The sequence below is a fragment of the Macaca mulatta genome, chromosome 5 (assembly GCF_049350105.2).
Source record: "Macaca mulatta isolate MMU2019108-1 chromosome 5, T2T-MMU8v2.0, whole genome shotgun sequence".
NCBI classification, from domain to species: Eukaryota; Metazoa; Chordata; class Mammalia; order Primates; family Cercopithecidae; genus Macaca; species Macaca mulatta.
Genome location: NC_133410.1, coordinates 39,480,586 through 39,500,485, shown reverse-complemented (window position 1 = coordinate 39,500,485; position 19,900 = coordinate 39,480,586). Strand labels below are relative to the sequence as shown.

At 44.3% G+C, this 19,900-nt stretch overlaps 1 protein-coding gene across 12 annotated transcripts in view; it reads right to left on the bottom strand.

Annotated features, from left to right (window-relative positions):
- RHOH (ras homolog family member H) overlaps positions 1 to 19,900 on the bottom strand; it is a 137,814-nt gene that overhangs the window by 69,266 nt on the left and 48,648 nt on the right. For 7 of the 12 annotated variants that reach the window (XM_078001631.1, XM_078001628.1, XM_078001627.1 and 4 more), the window contains 2 exons: positions 17,694 to 17,815; positions 15,876 to 17,361 (listed from right to left, as the gene is read on the bottom strand). In XM_078001631.1, the coding sequence (XP_077857757.1) occupies positions 16,577 to 17,152 (576 nt within the window). In that variant the 5' untranslated portion in view covers positions 17,153 to 17,361; positions 17,694 to 17,815 and the 3' untranslated portion in view covers positions 15,876 to 16,576. 12 annotated transcript variants of the gene reach the window in all.

The window sequence follows — 19,900 nt, the reverse complement described above, 5'->3', positions numbered from 1 at the left end:
TGGCTCACTCCACCCCCTATGTGTAGGAGATCAGTCAGGGTGGTAGGAAAAATTATAGGGAAAGACAAACCTTCTTGGAAGGCCGGGAGGTTTTGCAAAAGCTTCGGGAGAGGATTATGGCGAAGGCAGCCAAATTCTCTTATCTGGGGGCTGAGAACAAAGGGCAGATAACAGAGGAATATAAAGGAACTTATCTAGATAAATCTGTTTACTTATGTCTCCAGAAACCAACCCTTGATCATTCCTATGCAGGACTGCTTTCTACTCGGGGGTCAACAATGTTAATTACCCCAAACTGTGTTTGCTCTAAGCCTTTGTCATTAAATCTGTGCTAAATAAATGCGAGTGTCTCCGGTTTATGGGGGCAGCTGCTGCACTCTCATTGGTGGTGCTAAGCGGCAGTTCCCTAGCTGCACTGTCAGGTAATATACCTGTGCCAGCATACTTCCTTCTTCATCTGTTGCTTGGCCAGAGTCTGCAGGACACCCTCAGTGGCACCTACCACCTTGAGCTAAGTATTTATTTTGAAGCCTCCTGCTATATGGACTCTAGACTGAATGTCATCACCAAGTATCCACAAGTTAACCTAACAATGCCATGTGCTAGACAACATTATTAATACACTATAGTTCAACAATATATAGCCAATTACTAATCAACGTTATTTCTGTAACCCTGCAAGATTTCCTGAAAAACAACTTTTGCAATTGCCCCTTTTCCTGATTCATCCTATTTTCCTTAAAAGCTTTTTTCCTTGGGCTGGGCACTGTGGCTCATGCCTGTGATCCCAGCATTTTGGGAGGCCGAGATGGGTGGATCACTAGGTCAGGAGATCGAGACCATCCTAGCTAACATGGTGAAACCCCGTCTCTACTAAAAATAGAGGTATAGTGGCAGGCACCTGTAGTCCCAGCTGCTTGGGAGGCTGGGGCAGGAGAATGGCATGAGCCTGGGAGGCGGAGCTTGCAGTGAGCCGAGATCGTGCCACTGCACTCCAACCTGGGTGACTGAGACTCCATTTCATTAAAAAAAAAAAAAAAAAAAAAAAGCTTTTTTTCCTTAAAAACTCTCCTTTATTCTCAGGAGAACTTCTCAGTGTTTCCTGGGCTGCAGTCCTTAGCCTTGGCCCAAATGGACTATATATTAATTTTGCCTCGATTTCCTCCTTCAGGTCAACAAAAGTAAGCACAGAAATTCAGAGAATGACATATGGAAAAAGTTTTATAGCAATTGGATAATGTCTGTTGAGTCTAAATAATACAAGAGTTCAGCCGGGCATGGTGGCTCACGACTGTAATCCCAGCACTTTGAGAGGCCCAGGCAGGCGGATCACCTGAGGTCAGGAGTTCCAGACCAGTCTGGCTAACACTGTGAAACCCCGTCTCTACTAAAAATACAAAAATTAGCCGGGCATGGTGGCAGGTGCCTGTAGTCCCAGCTACTTGGGAGGCTGAGGCAGGAGAATCGCTTGAACCCAGGAGGTGGAGGTTGCAGCTAGCCGAGGTTGCACCATTGCACTCCAGCCTGGGTGACAAGAGCGAAGCTCCTTCTCAAACAGTAATAATAATAATAAAGGAGTTAAGAAGAAACTGCTTAAGCAGATAATGAGGGTATGGGAATCCTCGGTAAGGTTTTCCTTTTTAATGAAAAGTAGCCCCAAAATCATTTTCTAACAAAGAACAGCCTGTAAAATCGAGCTGCAGACATAGACAAGCAAGTGGAAAGCTTGCACGAGTGAATGCCAGCAGGAAAAAAGCTATCTGGGACCAGGCATGTCCAAAATGACAGCTCCATCTTCCCTTCTCTTTGCCAGCTGCGTGTATAGTAAGAAGCAGACAATATGGGGCCAGTCAAGTGGAAAGCTCATTTAATGGCATGGTAAGATTAGGGTGGGGTGGCCAGCCTTCACTGAGCACTGTGTAAACGTCACACCTGATCAAACCAATCTGTGGGTCCTACGTAAATCAGACACCGCCTCCTCAAGCCTGCCTATAAAATCCGATGCACTCCGCCACTGGCTTGTCTTTCCTTATGGAAGGCACTCTCTTTCACTAGGGGAAGAGCTATTCTCCTTTCTCTTTATTTTGCCTGTTAAACCTCCACTCCTAAATTCCTTGTGTGTGTGCATATCCTAAATCTTCTTGGCGCAAGATGATGAACCCTGGGTATTTACCCCAGGTGATGCTGCTTCATAATAATAATTTTAAAAATAGGTTTACATTTTAATATGCTCTTGGTTTTGGTTTTTGTTTTTGTTTGTTTGTTTGTTTTTTCATTTTTTTTCCTGCTAACTCTTTGTCCTTCCCCCCCCCCCCCCTGCTTAGGATTCATTGTGCTTTTAAATCACTATGGAGCTTTTGAAAAACAGAGATAAGGCCAGGCACAGTGGCTAACGCCTGTAATCCCAGCACTTTGGGAGGCCGAGGCAGGAGGAACACCTGAGGTCAGGAGTTGGAGACCAGCCTGGCCAACATGGTAAAACCCTGTCTCTACCAAAAATACAAAATTTAGCCAGGCATGGTGGTGCAAACCTGTAATCCCAGCTACTCAGGAGGCTGAGGTAGGAGGATTGCTTGAACCTGGGAGGCAGAGGTTGCAGTGAGCCAAGATCACACCACTGCACTCCAGCCTGGGCAACAGAGCAAGACTCCGTCTCAGAGGAAAAAAAAAAGAAAAGAACTCTCTGGATTTCTTTTAGTATGGACATCTGTCATACTTTTATGACATTTTCATACGGACATCTGTCATACTAAAATTTTTCTTTCTGGGACTGGATGTTCCCTATAGGCCCTCCCAGTTTATGTAACCAAGGAGTTAGAGTGTGTAACCAAATAGGTGGGCCCATTATTGGAAGGGTGGTAGTCAGGAGGCCAGGCTGGGGGCCAGGTTGCCTGGACTGAATCCTGACTCTACCACATGCAGTGTCTAACCGTGAGTAACTTTTCTCATCTGCGAAGTGGGGATGAAAATTGTACTTTTATCTTGGGTGCTTACGAGAAGTAAATAAATTAATATATGTAAAATACATAGTGCTGGATATATCTGAGGTTATTACTATGAGCCTAAGCAAGGCTATTTATATATATGCATGTATCCATATATATGTGTGTGTGTATATATATACACATGTGTGCATGCACATACACACACACACACACACCCACCTTAGAAGCCCATGGATACAGTAAACAAACATAGTTACAGGTTCCTTGAAAAAATCTAGGCTAACTAACACACTGCCATTACACAGTGTAGGAGTATGTATATTCGTTAACATACTGATACTGAAAGCTGTTCACAATATAATAAATGAAAAAAGCAGATTGCAAATCAGATTGCAACATACGAGCCTATTTTTGTAAAACTACACACATATGTGGATAAGAAAAAGTCTGGAAGGGTAGAGACAAAAAAAAGATGTAACAGTGGTTATTGAAGTGATTTTTATTATCATCTTTTTGTTTCATTGCTTCTAATCTTTTCACCAATGAATGTGCAATATTTGTGAGTTTTCTTAGGATAGACCTACAAAAACATCAATATAAAGAATCTCTTTCCGTTATGATTTCTTTCACTTGTGCCAACCAGGCTAGATTGGCTCACTGCAACCTCTCCCTCCCAGGTTCAAGTGATTCTCCTGCCTCAGCCTCCCAGGTAGCTGGGACTACAGGCACCTGCCACCACGACTGGCTAACTTTTGTGTTTTTAGTAGAGACGGGGTTTCACAATGTTGGCCAGGCTGGTCTCAAACTCCTGACCTCAGGTGATCTGATCATCTCGGCCTCCCAAAATGCTGGGATTACAGGCGTGAGCCACCACGCCCAGAAGCCTTTAAACTTCCATCACAGAAACCTGAAATGAATAGGCAGAATCTAAAGCTCCAGGTCAGAGGCTGGAAGTTCCGAGGCCTGCAGGAAGAAGTGAGAGCCCTTGGGAGCTGAAACCTGGCCCTCAAGTCCCGACTTGCCCGAAGCCATTTGTGTATCTTGGGCAATGAGGACAGTCAGTTTCTTCATCTGTAGGATGATAGGATTGGGTTAAATCCTCCCTGAGGTCCTTTTTTTTTTTTTTTTTTTTTTTTTTTTTTTTTTTTTTGAGATGGAGTCTCGCTCTGTTGCCCAGGCTGGAGTGCAGTGGCCGGATCTCAGCTCACTGCAAGCTCCGCCTCCTGGGTTTACGCCATTCTCCTGCCTCAGCCTCCCGAGTAGCTGGGACTACAGGTGCCCGCCACCTCGCCTGGCTAGTTTTTTGTATTTTTTTTAGTAGAGACGGGGTTTCACCGTGTTAGCCAGGATGGTCTCGATCTCCTGACCTCGTGATCCGCCCGTCTCGGCCTCCCAAAGTGCTGGGATTACAGGCTTGAGCCACCGCGCCCGGCCCTGAGGTCCTTTTCAACTCCAAAAAATGGGAGTCCAGTAAATAACAGAGAAGCAGGGGAAAATGTTCTGCCATGTTGATTTAGGTTTGGGCTCAATGAAAGGATCTACACTAACAAGAGAGAAAAAAAATTGTATGGGTTTGCATGCAGTATCCAGAGAAGTAAGGCAAATACAGTTTGAGGCCTGGATTTATGGATTATTTCCTTCTTTCTGACTATTCCATTTGTTAAACAGAGATAGCATCAATATCTGTTTACTCAATGAATGCCTAGCAGACAACCACACAGTAAGTGGGTTCAGTTAAAAAAATATGCTCTGACGGTAAGGGTGAAAATAGTGACAGGCAAGGCTTGGATGAAAGATCTCACTTCTGGTCAGTGACGGCATGTGTGTGGCCTGGATGAGCCATGTCACCCTCCTGGACCTCATCTCTTACACTAACACCTCACAGGGTCATCCTGAGCCTCAGATGAAAGCATCATCAAATGGAAAAAAGGAAGTTTGAAGCGAGAGATCTAAGTACAAATCCTGATTCTGCCAAGCATTAGTTACGTGGGCACAGATGAGTCATTTAGCACTCCTGAACCTTAGCTTCCTTGCCTGCAAAATGAGTCAAGTAATAATAAACCACAGCATTGCTGTGATGTCATAGGAGACGGCGTACACAAAGTACTTTATAACCTCTAGAGTGCTGAGCAAATACTGGCAATCATTATAATAAGACAAGGAAAAGCACTTTGGAAAATTTTAAAGTACTAAATGAATTAATGTGCGGAGATGATGACTGTGAGGACTGATTCGCTTAAGAAATGTGGTTCAGCATTACTGTGGGCACAGCACCGTTTGATGCTAGAGCAATCAAAGTTGGGTGAGAGAGTTACCCCAGGCTGCAGAGAGAAGCCATGAAGAGGAGGAAGAGAAAGCGGAGAGGGAGGAGATGTATTTGAGAAGTACACATGTGCAGTGATTTATCTAGGGCTGTCTGAAAACTTTTAAAAAAAAATATCTTCAGTCCAACACCCCAGTAAGTCAATTCCCCAAGACAACAGATCTACGATGCAACGATGCAACGACTGCCCTTGGGTTAGCTCTGGTGACTCACTCGTAAATTGCACCCCTATCTGTTTCAATTAGTGTAAATGTTCTACAGATAGATTGGGCCGCCTTACTATGTTCTATTTAAACACGGCTATGAAGGACGTTCCACTGCATCAGCAGCTGGGCTCCAGCAAGCTGCAACCTTGCTGCTTCTCAAGCCTGTGCTGCCACAAACATACATGCTCATCCTGCAGATTCTTGGAATCGCTCCTCAGGGCCCTGCAGGCGAGCTCTTCACTCTACTTCGAGTCCTATGTAGGCCCCGAGTTCTAATCATTTCCTTCCTTTTGTCCAGAATCCATTAGAAACCGCTTGCCTGTGTAACCCCCAGCACGATCCTGCTTCTATGAATCATGCCAATTTTCTGTTCTGGTCTATTTGTTAATCCATCCCCTGAAACCCCCCCAGTTCAGTCATTCCCAGCAGGCAGACAGATGGCTTAGAATCCCCACCCAGTGAAGGCAGTCGCTGCTGGAGGGCGCTGTGCAACATCCAACACTCATCACAGCAAAAAGCACGTGTGTCCCTCTCAGGGCAACAGGGAAAAACCGAAGCCTGCTTTCTTTTTCAAAGGAGTTGTTTGTGTTAAAACCAGATCACTGATGTGGTCTGTCAACATCGTTCAGACCTCTCCTCAATCAGTCCTCGCTCTCCTACCAAGATACTAAATATCCTCTCTCTCTTTTCCTAATATATTTTCTTCACAGCACCCATCATCCATCTACATTGTTCATTGCTCTTTTTTTTTTTGAGACAGAGTCTTGCTCTGTGGCCCAGGCTGGAGTGCAGTGGCATGATCTCAGCTCACTGCAACCTCCACTTCCCGGGTTCAAGCAATTCTCCTGCCTCAGCCTCCTGAGTGGCTGGGACTACAGGCACCCGCCACCACGCCCAGCTAATTTTTTGTATTTTAGTAGAGACGGGTTTTCACCGTGTTAGCCAGGATGATCTCGATCTCCTGACCTCATGATCTGCCCACCTCGGCCTACCAGAGTGCTGGGATTACAGGCGTAAGCCACTGCACCCAGCTACATTGATCTTATCTATTTATTTTATAACTACTGTTTGCACCCCTATCCCTAATTAAAGCCTTAAACTCCATGAAAGCGGGAACTTTGGCTATTGCACAGCTTGACACTAAGGCCAAGGTGCAATGATAGAAATACAAGTAAATAGGAAACAACGTGGCAAGTCCAGCTATGGAGAGATGCTCTGTTAGTCACTGAGTCCTCCACTTTCTCCGAATCAACCCTGTAAAGAACCTAAAGAACTCAGTACATTCTGAATGAATAAACAGGTGAATGGAGATGTCTTCACATACAGTAAGAGATTGAGCCTCTGTTGATCCCTTTTGTGAGATACTGAAAGGTACCTATTTGTGCTAAACAATACTAGAAATAATTCAAGTACAGCAAACATGGATTGAAAGGCAAATATATGAAAAGTGAACAAGTAAAAACCCCAGGTTCCTCTCTTCTTAGGAAGTTTACAGAAAAGAGAAGCAAAGAGTAGGAAGAGTGAGGCGGTCTGGGTCTGCCACAAATTTGTGAGCTTAGGCAGGTCAGGCAATGGTCTCAATACCTGTGTCTTCATCCATAAACAGCAGAATCCTGCCAGCTCTGAGGTGTAAAACAACGGAATGGCATAGCTGCCATTTATTGTACTAGACATGGTGAAGCCTTTACCCACATTAGCTCCTTTAATGCTCACTATATCATTTTCTCCATTTTACAGATGAGGAAACTGACACACAGAGAGGCTAGTTAACTCACACAAGGCTGCAGAACTTGTGTAAGAGGTTAGTTAACTTATGCAAGGTGGCAGAGCTGAGATTCAAGTTCAGACAATTTTGCTTTAGAACCTGAACTTTAAATTTTTTAAAATTAATTATATCATGCACACAAAAGAATACATAAAATATATCTGGATATTTTGAAGAATAAATAATAGAAAAAAAATAATGAATACTCAAGTATCCATGTCCCAAACTTAAAAATAGAACATTACCGATACCTGTGACACACCTGTGGGACCCTGATCACCTTTCTCCCCAGAAGAAGTAATCACTTACTTGAATGATGTGTTAATGATTTCCGTACTTTTTTTTTTTTTTTTTTTTTGAGATGAAGTCTTGCTCTGTCACCAGGCTGGAGTGCAGTGGCACCATCTCAGCTCACTGCAACCTCCCCCTCCCCAGTTCAAGCAATTCCTCTGCCTCAGCCTCCTGAGTAGCTGGGACTACAGGTGCGTGCCACCACGCCCAGCAAATTTTTGTATTTTTAGTAGAGACGGGGTTTTACCATGTTGGCCAGGATAGTCTCGATCTCTTGACCTAGTGATCCACCCCCCTCAGCCTCCCAAAGTGCTGGGTTTACAGGCGTGAGCCACCACACTCAGCAGAAAACAAGTTTTAACCCTAATACTATTATGTTTTGCTTGCATTTGATAATCATGCTCCATATATTATTTTAGTACTTGCTTTTTTCCTTCAGCATTGTCTATGTTCATTCATATTGATATGTATAGCTAAAATTTATTCTTTTTTTATTGCTGCATAATATTCCATGTGTGAATACACCATCTTTTAGCCATTCTCTATTGATGCCATTGAGTCATTTCTAGTTTTTGCTATTACCTACAATGCTACTAATAACATTTTCATATATGTCTCCCAGAAAATCTATGCCAACATATCCCTAGAGCATGACATTTCTGGGTTAAGAGTATAGGATATTCAACACTACTGAGTAATGCCAAAATTTTATACCAGTTTACACTCCCGCAAGCAGCATCTGAGTTCTTGTTGTTTCATTTCCTTATTAATGCTCAATAGTGTCATGCCTTCCTCCTTTTTTTTTTTTTTTTTTGAGACAGTCTTGCTCTGTTGCCCAGGATGGAGTGCAATGATGTGGTCTTAGCTCACTGCAATCTCTTCCTCCCAGGTTCAAGTGATTCTTCTGCCTCAGCCTCTGCAGTAGCTAGGGCTACAGGCACATGCCACCACACTGGCTATTTTTTTTTTTTTTTTTTTTGGAGACAGAGTCTTGCTCTGTAACCCAGGCTGGAGTGTAGTGGTGCAGTCTCAGCTCTACCTCCCAGGTTCAAGCAATTCTCCTGCCTCAGCCTCTCGAGTAGCTGGGATTATAGGCATTCATGTGCCACCATGCCAGGCTAATTTTGTATTTTTAGTAGAGATGGGGTTTCACCGTGTTGGGCAGTCTCAGCCTCCCAAAGTGCTGGGATTATAGGCATGAGCCACCATGCCCAGCCAATGTCATATTTTTTAATTCTCTTTCCAATATGGTGGTTTGAAAATGATATTTTATGGGTGGGTTTTGTTTTCATTCCCCTGAGTACATATGAAATGAAGCACCTTTTCTAGTGTTTATTGGTCATGTATATTTTTTCTTCTGGGAAGTATCTGGTTTAAAACTGGGCTGTTTTTCTTATTGATTTATGGTTATTCTTTATATATTATGGATAATAGCAGAGCTTCTTGAATATAAATATATTGTTAGAAGATCCACAATATTTGAATGCTGCTATTCCAGAACTATTCTTTTGTTCATTCAGATTAGAATTAACCAACCTCCTCCTTTTTCTTCCAAGCAAATAGATATTGAGTGGTATTTCCTAGGTTTTGAGGCTCAGGAAAACCCAATTGCCCAGACCTCCAACTCATATCTTTCAGTAGGGATTTGAGTAATCATTTAATGACAGACTATGTAGATAACTAATGAGTGCATCACTCAGAGTTCTACAGGAAATGAAATTTATTCCAGGTAGTTCGAATGAAGAGACTTGAATGAAATCACTACTTAGGTCAGGGTCAAGGGACCACATCAAGGATGCTGCTGCATCCAAAGATGAGGACCAGCAGGAAGCCATTACCCCGCATAGGGCTGAAGGCGAGGAGAGGAAGCACCACCCTAGGGCCCAGTGGAAGCTGGAATCATGGAAGAGAAGCTTCCCAGTAGAAGCTGGAGCCACGGAGGGACTCATGACTGTTGCCAAATAAGTAGCGCCAAAGCCGGAAATGTATAGGGATAAAACACCCAGCTGTTCTCCCCTCCTACCCTCTGATTTCCTGCCAGAGTGTCCTACTGGTTGAACTCAAGTGGAAGACAGGCAGGAAGAGATCCAGGTGATTCAGTCCACAGGCTTAACCTCCCAGGCCCAGAGGAGGGCAGGGAAAGGTGGAAGATGGAAATGAGGACATGGGGGCAGCAAGCAGAGAGCAGCCAGGACAGTGGGATGTGAATTACCTGAGACTTTATTATCGGAAGAATGACAGAAGGAAGCTCCTGTAGGAAGACTGCCAAGCTCTCATCATCACCATTTCCCTGCAGTATGTAACAAGGATCGTTGTCACCATCTTAAATTAGCAAGTGTAATGAACACTTAATATAATTATACATATAATTTTTAGCTGGTCAAGTTTAATTATGCCAAAATTACGTGGTAAAACTGGGACATTTTGTGTTTTTTTGTTTTGTTTTGTTTTGTGTTTTGTTTTTTGTTTTTTGTTTTCGAGACATAGTCTTGCTCTATCCCCCAGGCTGGAGTGCAGTGTGCAATCTCGGCTCACTGCAATCTCTGCCTCCCGGGTTTCAGTGATTCTCCTGCCTTGGCCTCCAGAGTAGCTGGGTTTACAGGCATCTGAAATCACACCTGGCTAACTTTTGTATTTTTAGTAGAGACAGGATTTTGCCATGTTGGTCAAGCTTGTCTCAAACTCCTGGCCAAAACTGGGACATTTTGAAAAGTAACTGTAAAGGGGAAGTATCTCTGTATATCTGTCTCTCTCTCTCTCTCTCTTTTTTTTTTTTTTCTTTTGAGACAGTTTTGCTCTTGTCGCCCAGGCTGGAGTGCAATGGCACGATCTCAGCTCACTGCAACCTCTGCCTCCCAGGTTCAAGTGATTCTCCTGCCTCAGCCTCCTGAGTAGTTGGGATAACAGGTGCCCACCACTATGGCTGGCTAATTTTTTTTTTTATTTTTTTTTTGAGACGGAGTCTAGCTGTGTCACCAGGTTGGAGTGCAGTGGCGCAATCTTGGCTCACTGCAACCTCCACCTCCTCAGTTCAAGTGATTCTCCTGCCTCAGCCTCCCAAGTAGCCAGGACTACAGGCGCCCGCCACCATGCCTGGCTAATTTTTGTATTTTTATAGAGATGGAGTTTCACCATGTTGGCCAGGATGATCTCTATCTCTTGACCTCGTGATCCACCCGCCTCAGCCTCCCAAAATGCCAGGATTACAGGTGTGAGCCACTGCACCCAGCCCAATTTTTGTATTTTTAATAGAAATGGGGTTTCACCATGTTATCCAGGCTGGTCCTGAACTCCTGGCCTCAGGTGATCCACCTGCCTCGGCCTCCCAAAGTGCTGGGATTACAGGTGTGAGCCACCGAGCCTGGTCCACAATCATTATTGTACCAATATTTATAGAGTATCCTAGGAATTCGTATCTCTGCTTTAAGAGAGGGGCACTAAGGCTGAAAGACACACAACCCAGATTTTCTGACCCCAAAATACATCACAATTGTATGGTCTCTCCACTCCCTCATCATGGCTTTCTATCTACTATTAATATTAAGTTCCAGGTCAGGATGCATTTTAGAATCTATCAAAAAGTTAATGTAGACTTTAGGTTTAATCAATAACTTTTTATGAACTTATAGCACAAATAAGTTTTGAGCTTATCATTTCCTGTGAAAACCTGCTTGACATCTTAGCCATTGATTATGTTTCTTTGCTTTATCCGGACAGATACAGTCTCAGGAAAAGTAGGTTCCTACTATTGAGTTGTACTGATCCCACTCACCTTGTAAGCATTGCTTTCTCGCACTGGGGCCGAGCACTCACAGAGCCCCGTCCCCTCTGTCATGTCACTCTACAGATGCGCCAAAGTGAGTCCTTCCATCACATCTCATTCTGCGTAAAGGACCCCTCCTAAGTACCAAATCCTTGAAAGAAAAGAGGCGGACTCTCCTCTTCCCTGTCACTCCCTTATTCAAAGGAAATACCTGAAACCTGAGGGGTGGAAAAGTGAGATAAGAAAAAGAGAATATTGGCCAGGCACGGTGGCTCATGCCTGTAATCTCAACATTTTGGGAGGCCGAGGTGGGTGGATCACTTGAGGTCAGGAGTTCAAGACCAGCCTGACCAACATGGTGAAACTCTGTTTCTACTAAAAATACAAAATTAGCCAGGCATGATGGAACATGCCTGTAATCTCAGCTACTTGGAAAGCTGAGGCAGGAGAATCACTTGAACCCAGGAGGCAGAGGTTGCAGTGAGTCGAGATTGCACCATTGCACTCCAGCCTGGGCAACAAGAGCAAAACTCCATCCCAAAAAAACAAAAACACCAACCAACCAACCAACCAACCAACCAACCAACAAAAAAAAGAAGAGAAAGAGAATACTGGATGGGCACAGTGGCTCACACCTGTAATCTTAGCACTCTGGGAGGCCAAGGTGAGAAGATCGCTTGAGCCCAGGAGTTCAAGACCAGTCTAGGCAACATAGCAAGACCCTGTCTCTACAATAAATTTTAAAATTAGCCAAGTGTGGTGGCATGCACCCGTGGTCCCAGTTACTTGGGAGGCTGAGGTGGGAGGATCGCTTGAGCTCTAGAAGTTGAGGCTGCAGTGAGCCATGATCACACCACTACACTCCATTGTGGGTGTCAGAGCAAAACCCTATCTCAAAAAAAGTTTTTTAATAAAAAAAGAAAAAGATAATATTTCCCAAGCTTTTTATAACATTAAATCATGGTGTATCTCATCTCTGCCAATTTACATGCAATCAGCCTTTGGAATCATGCTTTAAATACCAAGGGTTGGAATGGAGACCTTTGCAAATGATGGTATTGTGTGATATAGGTGGGTCCCATTCTCATTGCCAGAAAGAAAAGGGGAGGACAAAGGTCAGACTTGGAATATTTTATTTAAAAATATATTTTTTAAAACACAGGCTACTTGACTGACGGGGGCGGGGCTGCAGGCTACATGAGGTCGGATGTGGCGAAGCCATTCAGTCAAGCTGCTCTGGGAGGAAGTGGGGCAGGGTGGTTTTGAGCAGAGCTTTGGAGTCACACAGACCTACTTGAGACTCCTGGGGCAGCCACTCACCTGCTGCACAGGCTTGGCCTTATCACATCAACATGCTGAGCCTCAGTTTCCTCATGTAAGATGGGACTCAGTATAATGTGGGCCTACACACATGTGGCAAAAGAGTGCTTCACACGGTGACTGGCACAGCACATCTGAAGCACTGAACAAACTTAATCAGGATGCTTCTAGATTTCTTGTTACCACACTGGATTCTGCTGCCCAGTTAACTAGTCAGTGTAAAGTAGGACAGAATAGAATTGCTATGGATGGAAAGTTTGTGTCCCCACAATCTCGAAATATTGAGGCCTAATCCCCAATGTGATGGCATTTGAAGGTGAGGACTTTGGGAAGTATTAGATCATGAGGGTTGAGCCCTCATGAATGGGATTAGTGTCCTTAGAAGATGAAACACCAGAAAGATGATCTCGTGCTCTACCATGTGAGAACACAGCAAGAAGACAGCCATTGCAAACCAGGCAGAGGGGTCTCACCAGAACCCAACCATGCTGTCCCTGGCCTTGGACTCCCCAGCCTCCAGAACTGTGAGAGATAAATTTCTGTTGTTGAGTCCCCCTAGTCTATGGTTTTCCACTATAGCAGCCCAGACTGACAGAGGCAAGAATGAATTACCCAACCATGAATTAACTCTTTAATGTCATCAAGAACATATTTAATGTTGCTACTTGGAATAGTTAAGAATCGATATGCAATAGTTTACAAAAAGGTACCACAAATTTTGAAGTATAAGAAACCTGTGTCTGCATCTAGGTAGGCAAAAGTAAGTATGTGCTCACGTACAACACACAACACATGGATTCTACCCAGATGACCTGTTTTTCTTCTTACCCCTGCAAGGCTAGTGAGGGTCTGCTTCCTTTCTGTAACCACTGTGCGGCACAGAAGCCCAATTACTGTCTTTCTTTCCAATTTAGTTCAACACAACTTTAGCTCCATTGCCTTCCCTGTGCTGAGCCCTGGGGACACTGAGGAGACCAGGAGGCAGTGCTGCCTTCAAGAACAGCAGTCTAGCAGGAAGAAAGACACTTATTGGCTCCATTTCTGCCAGCTTCCACCACCGGAAAGGGTTTACACATAGATTCCTGGCCTCAGGTGTGAGGTTTCCCAGAGGGAGCTGTGAAGTTTGGCTCCTGCCAACAGGTGGAGGTCTCACCTGTGTGTCCTTGGCCACGTGACAGCAAAGCCATTTGACTGTGCCATCTCTGGCCTTCCCTTCCTGCTCTGCTGCCAACATGGAACCACCTCCTCTTTCCTTACTTAGGATCATGTATGGTGGCCCTTCCCACTTTCAGATACCCACCCCTGTCTCTCTTCAACAAGAGAAAAAGAAAAGCCTTGGGGACAGCCCACTGCAGTGAATAGAAATTCCTTCCCACTGACATGTTAAATACCTCTCACCACAAAGGCTGGCCCTGAACACCTGCATTTCATGATTTAAGACTGTGTGTTGAGAGAGAAGAGAATCCCAGGGATATCAGAGGATATGAGATCCCTTCCCCTCCCCTGCTCGGTCATCTTTCAAGCCCCCTGCCCTGTCATCTTTCAAGCCCCCACTCCCCGCCCTGAGCTGAGAACTAGAGACAGGGCTCTCGAATCAAAGGAGGCGGGTGACTCAGAGGTGAGTACAAGCCACGGCCTGGAGTGCTGAGAAGTCTGGGTGAAGGCAACTGTGTCAGCCCCAGGGAACCGAGGCAATCCTCCCACCGGAGATTAAGACCCCAGTCTCAGGCCTTTTACTGGCTGTGGATAGGAGGAGAGAGAGAAGGAGAAAGCAATGTGTGAATGAGCACACATTTGGTTTTTGATACTGATTATAGTTGTAAGGAATTGACCACACAAGGGAACAGAGAAACTGGTTTGGCTATGTCAACATAACTCTAATCAAAGTCATTTATGCCAGCCACCTTACCTTTTGCGTGTAATAGTCACATTACCCCATAACAATGATGTACCTTCAGAAAGGTGGTTCAGAGTGTTTCTAAGTTTTGATTAGAGCAGTAATTGATTGATCTATCTAGGCGCCAGCCTTAGCAATTTCTTTCTTTCTTTCTTTCTTTTCTTTGAGATGGAGTCTCCCTCTGTTGCCCAGGCTGGAGTGTAGTGGCACAATCTTGGCTCACTGCAACCTCCTCCTCCCGGGTTCAGGCAATTCTTCTGCCTCAGTCTCCCAGGTAGCTAGAACTACAGGCATCTGCCACCACACCCAGCTAATTTTTGTATATTTAGTAGAGACGGGGTTTCACCATGTTGCCCAGGATGGTCTCGAACTCCTGACCTCATGATCCACCTGCCTCAGCCTCCCAAAGTGCTGGGATTATAGGCATGAGCCACTGCACCCAGCCCAGCCTTTGCAATTTCTACCTTAAGTTATATAGTCCTCTATTCTCAACTTTAACAGATGAGCAACACCATTGCTTTTAAACTATTCGATAGAATGGGGTTTGAGTTGTGTGTGTGAGAGCAGGTTGCGTGCGAGTATATGTGTATCTATTTACTCAGTATTTCCCCTGATAACTTTCTGTTATCTGAGCAGTTGCTATAGAGCTTTCTTTTTCCTGGGTTTGGAATTTGATTTTTCTTTTTTGAAGGCTGTAAATTCTACCTTTTCCCTTACATACACATATATATGTAGATACCCTCCCAATAATCCTAATTAGATCCTACAATTCATAAATTATGTTGCCACAACAGCTCAGTTTAGACAAATGTATAAGAAATTTGTCAAGTTAACAGAACTTTGAGCCCACTGTCTTTCACAGGACGTGCAATCACCTGGGAACCACCCTACCAGAAGTGTAAGTGACACTCTCTCGCTTCTGTTTCAAGTTCTGTTGCTATTGCTTGGAGCAGTCTGATTCTCTACCTGAAAGATGGTGTTTCAATCAGTCATGGTGAATGAGAGGAGAATATTTAGTGCATAACTGGAGTTGAGTGAAAGACAATATTGTAGCCGGGCGCGGTGGCTCAAGCCTGTAATCCCAGCACTTTGGGAGGCCGAGACGGGCGGATCACGAGGTCAAGAGATCGAGACCATCCTGGCTAACACGGTGAAACCCCGTCTCTACTAAAAATACAAAAAAAAACTAGCCGGGCGCGGTGGCGGGCGCCTGTAGTCCCAGCTACTCGGGAGGCTGAGGCAGGAGAATGGCGTAAACCCGGGAGGCGGAACTTGCAGTGAGCTGAGATCCAGCCACTGCACTTCAGCCTGGGTGACAGAGCAAGACTCCATCTCAAAAAAAAAAAAAAAAAAAGAAAGACAATATTGTAAATAAATGAATGATGTTTTATCATTTCAGAAAAATACAGTGATAACTTTAAAATCATTAGGTAGTATTAGGATATCCTATGGAACTGTATTTTATATCCAATTCTGAATAACAGGTAGGTAGAAAATAAATTGCAAAGATTCATTTATGGTCATTTTAAAATTTGATTACCCATTTAAATCCAGCAGCCAAGTGGTTTCAACAGACTTTCTACTTGAGGTGAAAATAGTAACACTACAAACATATGGCAGAGCTCCGTACAGGTATTTCACTCACACAGGAGTTTATGTTTTCGAGGATGTAGGAAAAGATTTTCCAAGTGTGAAAACTAAATATATACAAAAGCAATCTATTTTGTTATTAGTTAAATAAAATGTGTCTTTAAATACGGAATTCTTTGAAAAACTCACTTCATCGTCCAAAATTGTGGAGACTATTTCACTATTTTAATCAAAAATGGAATAGTCATTACAGTTCCCCAAGGGATTTTCTGACCGGCCCGGGCAAGGAGTTCACTTGTAGAGTGTAGTTAGTGAAAACATCCAGTGGCCAAGCCTCATCAATAACTGTATCCGAAAGGAGACACTGCTTGGGGAGTACCCAGAGAAAACACCAAGCTTTCCTGGCTTCCCGGCCCTCCCTCTCCCCATTAGTCTTTGGGGCACATACATAAGTGTTGTGTGAAGCCTCTTGGGGTTTAGAAGATCTTGCACTCATTGATGGAGAAGAGTCTCCTTCTGTTTCGTCTCCTGGCCTGGTTGACGGCAGTTCGGACCGCGCACTCAAACACCTGCTGTACCCCCCGGTTGCTAAGGGCTGAGCACTCCAGGTAACCCTTGGCTCTGACATCCTGGGCCAGTTTCTTCCCTTCCATGGCATTGATGCAGGAGGCCCTGTGGGGCCCCATCTCCCGCTGGTCAGTCTGGGTGGCCACCACCAGCACAGGGGTACAGGGCAAGTTGCTCCTGATTTCACCAATCCACTTGTTCTTCAAGTTCAGGAATGAGTTATGGTTGGCCACAGAGTAGCACATCAGCACCACGTCTGCCTGCTGGTAGGACAGGGGCCGGATGCTTCTGAAGGCGTCATTGCCGGCTGTGTCCCAGAGGCCCAGGCTGATCTGGATGCCATCCATGAAGACGTCCACCCCCGTGTTCTCGTACACTGTGGGCTTGTAGGCCTCCGGGAAGGTCTCAGAGGTGAAGCGCACCAACAGAGAGGTCTTCCCCACAGCAGAGTCGCCCACCAACACGCACTTGATGGAACTCAGCATCTTCCCAGCCTGCTGTCCTACTCGCAAGTCCAGAATCCCAGGGAAAAGAGCCCTCAGTGGGCGGCTGCAGCACACGCCATTCAGCGAGGGGAAGGCAAGCCACGTAGGTCTGTGTCCTCAGGACCTCTGATGGTGATTTGCAGAATGTTACTTCTCGCCGCCCATCCAAGCACCGTCTACTTTGAAAACCTCCAAAGCCTAGTCTTCAACTGGAACAGAAAGAGAAGGGGGAAAATGAAGTCTTTCTTTCTTGCCTTTTTTGAAGATAAGGGGCTTCCTCATTGGCAAACAGATTAAATGTGGGGCAATTTCTGTATAGCCAACCAACCCCACTTGTGCAATCTACTCTTCCCCTCTCAGGGAGAGCTTAGATCTGTCTTCGCCCAACACACGCGCGCGCGCGCACACACACACACACACACACACACACAACGCCTCCCGGTCAAGAAGCAGAAACTGACTTTATCTCTAAAATCATTCAAGCGCTAAAAAACACAAGCAACTGCTCTGATTGCAACATGAAAAAGACCTCGGTAGCAACCTGGTGTGTGAAGGAGACGTTTCCAAACAGGTCTCTGTCGGCTTCTACTCCAAGAAGTGGCAAAGGCCCCTGAGAGCGTTCTCCACAGCTTCAGCTTCTGATGGATCTAGCCACCTTGGAAACTGCAAGAAACAAGAATGTTATGAGTGACAGATACTTTATACATTTCTTTTTGTTTATTGACTAATCACACAGTCCTTGGTTTATGGGAATACGTGTTGTAATAGGGGAAAAGAAATTACTAGAACTCTAAAAATTTGCTGTGGTTTTTCCCTTGAGGTTTTTCCAGAAACTGGTAAGAGATGCGGCAGACTGGCCTTAGAGTTATCTGCATCCGAAATCAGGCACTGTCACCTACACGTGGCTTTGAGCACACTGCTTGAACTCCACGCCTCAGCCTACACACCTGCAAGATTGTGATAAATTTAGGAACCACTTCTCAGAGATGCTGTGAGGATCAAGTTCTTTCTTTCTTTTAACATTTTTGGATGGCCATCTGTGTATCCCGAACTCCACTAGGCCCCTAGTCAAACAAAATAACTTGCCTGAAAGCAACCATATTCGGTGCCTGTCACTTAAACAGGACCGCATAAATGGAACAATCTGAATTTCATGAAAGGCCAAATAAATTCTCGTTCAGTGCAGTGGGAAAACTCCAGGCAATGAGCTCTGCCTTGGAGACACTGTCGGGTCTGCTGCGGCACGATATCACAAAGCCAGCCCAGCTCCAGACAAAGGAAAAGTCTTTCAGACCAAAATTCAGAGTAAAGGTTATTACTGCGATCTGGGCCTATAAACTCCCCTCCTTGGTGAGCTTCCTGACATGTGTCATGCAAGGCAATACAAAGCAAACTACAAGTCTGATTTAAGACATAATTTTTAAGTAACTTCTCTAAATCCTGGCATTCCTTTCCAAAACATTTTTTTTTTCTTTTTCTTTTTCTTTTTCTTTTTTCGGAGACAAGATTTCACTCTGTCGCCCAGGCTGGAGTGCAGTGGTGTCATCACGGCTCACTGCAGCCTGGACCTCCTGGGCTCAGGTGATCCTCCCACCTCAGCCTCCCGAGTAGCTGAGACTACATGTGTGTGCCACCACACCTGGCTAATTTCTTGCTTTCTTTGTAGAGATACAGTCTCACTATGTTGCCCAGGCTGGTCATGAACTCCTGGCCTCAAAGATCTTCCTGTCTCAGCCTCCCAAAGTGTAGGGATTACAGGCGTGAGCCACCACGCCCGGCAGCCAAGACATTTTTATCCTTGTCAACCCACGGTCTCTGTTGTTTAATTATACCTAACAGCCTTTGCAAATGAGTTAGCCAAATAAATAATTCACATGATATTCACATATTCATGTTTTTAATGAATATGTGAATATATTCATTAAAATATATTTTAAATATTTTTTACTTAAAAATTCACATGTAAGCCAGGTGACCTTGGCCAAATTACTTAACCTCTCTGAACCTTGATTTTCTCATAGAAATGAAAATAAGAAAAGGACTTTCTTCATGTGATCATTGTAAGGATTCAGAATGTGAAGAGTCTGATTTAGCACAAAGCCTGGCATCTGGGAATTACAGGAAGCCATCAAGTTATCCATTTCACTACTATCTGAAACACCAAATACTGAATGTCCATAGTGGAGGGACCACTTTGCCAAATGTTTACCTGGACTCTTTCTCCAGACTGACACCAGGTTACTGTCACACACCATGGTCATGGACCCCATTTGAGACTAGACCTTTGAGGAAGGACTCCTTGAGGGCTCCATAGGCTTTAGTTAGACATTAGATCCTTAGACCAAGTGGCAACTTAAATATATGCATTTGTGACTTAGTCCAGAGCCAAGAACTCTTAAGATATTTTTACATTTTTAAAATTTAATTTAATTATCTTATTTTTTATAAATGCAGTTGGGGGTCTCATTATATTGCTCAGGCTGGTCTCAAACTCCGGAGTTAAGTGATCCTCCCACCTCAGCCTCCCAAAGTGCTGGGATTACAGGCATGAGCCACCACGCCTGGCCTTAAGTTTTTTGGGGTTTTTTTGGAGCGCAATTATTGCATTGTGTGTTTTAATATTTCATTTTTGAGAATTTAAACGAGCATTTAAATATCAAATATTGTGCTATTATTTATTATTATTATTTTTTTTTTTTTTTTTTGCCTATTTCCTCCATATTTTATTTATTTATTTATTTATTTTTT